The sequence below is a fragment of the Nannospalax galili genome, unplaced genomic scaffold (genome assembly GCF_000622305.1).
Source record: "Nannospalax galili isolate Female #2095 unplaced genomic scaffold, S.galili_v1.0 scaffold781, whole genome shotgun sequence".
In the NCBI taxonomy this organism is placed as follows: domain Eukaryota; kingdom Metazoa; phylum Chordata; class Mammalia; order Rodentia; family Spalacidae; genus Nannospalax; species Nannospalax galili.
The window spans coordinates 3,957,195-3,962,008 of NW_008346898.1; the positions used below are offsets into that span (position 1 = coordinate 3,957,195).

General features: G+C 36.4%; 1 protein-coding gene across 5 annotated transcripts in view; it reads right to left on the reverse strand.

Annotated features, from left to right (window-relative positions):
- Abca6 (ATP binding cassette subfamily A member 6) overlaps positions 1-4,814 on the reverse strand; it is a 63,688-nt gene that overhangs the window by 23,615 nt on the left and 35,259 nt on the right. For all 5 annotated transcript variants that reach the window (XM_029568414.1, XM_008843220.3, XM_029568413.1 and 2 more), the window contains exons 18-20: positions 4,483-4,599; positions 3,025-3,208; positions 2,532-2,698 (exon numbers count right to left, since the gene is read on the reverse strand). In XM_029568414.1, the coding sequence (XP_029424274.1) occupies positions 2,532-2,698; positions 3,025-3,208; positions 4,483-4,599 (468 nt within the window). The remainder of the gene's footprint in view (positions 1-2,531; positions 2,699-3,024; positions 3,209-4,482; positions 4,600-4,814) is intronic.

Genomic DNA, 4,814 nt, shown 5'->3' on the forward strand with positions numbered 1-4,814 from the left:
TAGTAAATCTTATGTTAGGGTGAGTGATCTTATAATTCCATCTATCGTGAGTTAATTTTTGATAATTAAAAGAAGATAATTCTATTTTGTAACTTTTATTTTAAAATGCATATGAATTGATAACTTCTGGAAAGACAATTGCATTACTTCAGATTTTTAAGCCTGATTAACATTCTCCTTTCTCTATTATTCTTTGAAATAATAAAAAGTTAAGTATATGTATATCTACAATATATATTTTCCTTTTAAATTTTATTTATTATTTTTATTTTTTGTATGAATATACTGTATGCATGTATGTAAGTACACCCATGTCATGCAATGCCCATGGAGGTCAGAACAGGGCATCAGATCCACTGGAACTGGGGTTATGGATGGTTGTTAGCCACTATGTGGTTGCTGGGAACCAAACCCCGGTCCTCTGCAAGAGCAGCCAGTGCTCTTAACTGTTGAGTCATCTCTCCATTTCCATATTTTCCTTTCTTACATATTTGCATATGTATTGCACTCATGTATATGCCATAATTTGTTTTTCTTAGGAAATGAAAAGGTTGCCACAATCAAGCCCAAATTTTAATGTATCCTTACAGAAGAAAACAGATGGCATCATTTGAGAGAGAAGATTTGAGAAAAACTGACAGCCGGGTGCACACAGAAGTCAAAAGATGTAATAGTGCATCAGGTTCTAGAGTGTCAAAACTCAAGTGGATGACTGAGCAAAGCATGCTCTCAAGCAGGTCAGGGTTGTTATTGGTAAGCTACACCCCACACAGCGGGCAGCTGCTGTGGTCACCTGGGGCAAACATGCTTTATCTTCTCTTTCTAAGAGACAGTGTCTAAGGAAAAGCAGGGCAAGACTTCAAACAATCAGAATGGACAAAAAAAGAGGTCCTTATGGAGGGTCACAGGTAGGGAAGGGTGTCTAAATATGATTAAGATGTTTTGGATGATCAATTGTTGAGGCCAGGCCACCAGAGCAGGCTGACACCTGATACTGAGCAAATTCCCACAGCTGTGTTCATCTGGGTCCCTGTATAAATCCAGATAGCTCTGCTCTTTGGTGCTGAAGTCTGTACCCATTGGCAAGACACTGGCCCTTTGCTGTGTTCTCCTAAAGCAAAGAGGACATATTCCCTTGCCAAAAAAAAAAAAAAAAGATGTATGAAATGCACAAAAATTCAAAAAATATTAAAAAAAATTTTAAAGAGCCCCTTCCTTCTGGACTTTCAAATCAGAGTTCATACTGGGAATGCACAGAGCTCAGGAATTGGACAAATAGGACCAAATTTCAGAGAAATTTGGGTGCCTTCCAAACAAGGCAGGACAGACATAGGAAACAATGTTTCTAGGGACTCTAAGGCAGCTGCACATAAGGACTTCATTTCCACAACAGGATACGATAGCAGCAATTCACGTTCATATAAATCAAGAGGTATTCTCGCATAAAAAGATGAACATGTTGCTAGTAATCATCAAATCTAAGTAGGAAGAATCTCCAAACTTAACTCCCCAAATACTTGAAAACTGAGTACAAAGGAAAAGAATGATGATACTTGAGCGGGGAGGAATAAAATATGAAGCATTGGGGCTGTAGCAATAGCTCAGTGGTTAAGACCCCTGGCTGCTTTTGCAGAGGACCCCAGTTCGGTTCCCAGCACCCATATGGCAGCTCACAACCATCCAAAACTCCAGGGGATCTGATTCCCTCTTCTGACCTCCATGGGCATTGCGCATCATGGGTGCACTCACATACATGCTGGCAATACACTCATACACATAAAATAAAAATAATAAATAAAAATACTTTTAAAAATATGGGGCATCAACAAGCTGATAGGTAGAGGAAAATTCTGCATCTTGGGAACGAATGTACAATTCAGCTTTGAAGAAGCAGGTAAGTTTACTTTCCAAAACCCAAATGGAAAATAAGAACAAAAAATGAAAACAAAAAGATAATGTTTAGCTAAAAAAAGATATATTGCAACTTTGAATTACGAGTATCTGAGAAAACCAGGATCAACGAGAAACTCATGAGAGGACTGCTACTCTGAGCTTTTCAACATCTATGGTAGAAACATAAAAGCTCTCCCTTCAAGTGAGTTAGGCAGTTACTAAACAATCAACTATCCTTTCTTTGAGATAAGTTTTTCTCAATCCTGTTGAGGGACATGAGGTGTAGACACGTCATCTTTACACATCAGTCACGTTATAGCGTAGGTATGGTAAAAAGTAGCAGTAACAAAAAGATCTAAAAACAGAGCAACTCAGCTAAAAGTTTATTTCTCTCACCTGTAATAGCTTAGAGCTCTACCTGACCAGACTAAATGGTGACAGGTTCCTTCTTTCCTGTTCCCACCACCCCTGTCCTCTCTAAAATCAGAGAAAATATGCACTGTTCTTCATAAGTTATTATCCATAAATATACATTTTCTTGTTTTAAGATTTTCTTGTCCATTTATGTATGATTCAACAATTTGAAATAAACTTAACAATTTAAAATTTATGAATTAAAATTCTTATTTTCTGCTCACCTGTGTTATTGATGATCAACAGGCTGGTTCGGGAGCCCTGGGGAAGTTGTCCAGGTGACAGGAAATACAATTCTGTTTTTAATTCCTCATCCATATTTTCATCTATCATAGTAAAAGATATCTCTTCCATAATCAATGGGAACAATGCAATTCCAAGTATCAATAGCCTAAACAATAAAGAAAAAAAAATACCATAGGACTTTGTAACTATTTCCTTTGTAAGATATTCCACAACTATTTGTTGAATGCTAAATCTACTTTAAACAAACCTTGATTTCAGTTGCTAAGATTCTAAAAGTCATTACTCAGCTTGCTACAGAGCACTAAAAGGCACCATTACACAAAGATCAGGTTATCTTACTGTAAAAATTAGAGAGCTGTATTTATAAGCCAAATAAGAGCTAACACAGAGACGATTCCAGTAAATCAATGCGCATTTATATCTCCTCTAGCGGGGATGCTAGGTATAAAGTTACAATACGTTCATACTCACAAGGTCAAAAGGGTTTTTCTCCCACGTTTTAACTTTAAGAAGCGGAGTCTTGCCATTGCCCAGACCTGCATCCTCCAGAGGCCCATGTCACTCACGGGCTTTTGTGATTCGGAAAGAGGAGAGTGAGTTGGCTCCATTTCACTCAGGCTTTCGGAGTCTCCTATCATTCCTGTTTGCTCAAAGTCTACACGAACACACACATACATATTATTACTAATGCCATATAAGCTATCATCCATTTTCTTCATAAAAGTATTAAAATTATTTTGTGTTTGGTTATATATTCAAAGGAATTACTCAAGCAACAGCTCCAATATCCATTAAGCTTATACATTACCACTGTCTTCAATATTTCTATAGTTATATTTTATAATTTCCAACATAATGAAAAATTTTAAAATTAATGAACAATATTTTTAGCTGGGCATGGTGGCACACACCTTTAATCCCAGCACTTGGGAGGCAGAGGCAGGCGGATCTTTGTGAGTTTGAGGCCAGCCTGGTCTACATAGTGAGTTCCAGGACAGCTGGGACTAAAGGGAGACCCTGTCTCAAAAAGACCAAGACAAAATTTTTTAAAAATGTTTGTGGTCACATCACAAACAATAAAAGAACATTCAATATACCATACCATGAGAAAACATATTATATTCATATCAAAAGAAAATTTCAGAAAAAGGGTGATTTTTTTTCCTATGTCCAGTTCGTCGAAAAGCAAAGTTTCAAATGTAATACTATTCTGAGGGTTTCAAAAAAGTCCTCTGCATACGAATTATCAATCCTCAGTGCCTAAATATCTGCTGCTAAGGTATCAATCTGTGCTTGTAGGGAAAAGATCGCCAGCTCAGCAAAGAGCAGACGTGTCCATGAATCCTGCATACGTGAGTTAAAAGCAGCATAGTTTGGGAAGAATCGTTTAATTGTTCTTAAATCTGACTTCTCTCACCTGTAAAATGGCGCCAGCCATGTTTGTTGGAAGGATTATTATGGGAAGGTAGCACAAGCATGTATCAGTCTTTAGCCACATTGGTCAAACTATCTGGCAAAGGTAATGCTCCAAAAATGATAGTTATTATAATTGCCTTTTAAATTATCTGGAAGTTGATAATGACAATTCTGTCCGTTTAGACTTTTTTCTATTAACAAGTTGGTTTCTATTTTTATAAGAAATGCATGCTCAGAAACCATGCCTCTGACCAAAACGTTTCATAACCTCAAAAAATTTGAGAACTGGGGACAGGAGAAAACAGCTTGAAATCACAAAGTAGATAGCTTCCAAAGAGTGTTCAGCTATTTTGACAATGTCAGGAAACAGTAACAGGTCATGCAAACAGGTGAGCCAAATTTAGAATAATCCATACCCCCTCGGAGTGACTCATGCATAAAAAACATCATAAATACTAAACTGACATAGGATCATTTGTAAATTGATTCTGTGAATTATACAAACAGTTTCACCTTGTTTGTTAGCTGGTTCTCCTTCTAGGTTCAAGAACACTTCATTCAGAGTCGACATGGAAATGTCATAGCTCATTATACCCTGGCCAGAATATTTATCAAGATCACTGAAGAGGTCTAGGTCAACAGAAAAAAATACGCACTTAAAATATATAAATATGCTAAACCTAGTAAATTAACATTTGTATTAAGTATTATATAATATTGTTCAAGAATTTTATGTTTTTGGAATATGACTATAATTAAATGAAAAAATCACTCACTTGGAAATGATTATGCTAGACTTCCTCAAGTTGTCTTACTCTATCTTGTATTCTTTTTTTAATTTTTAA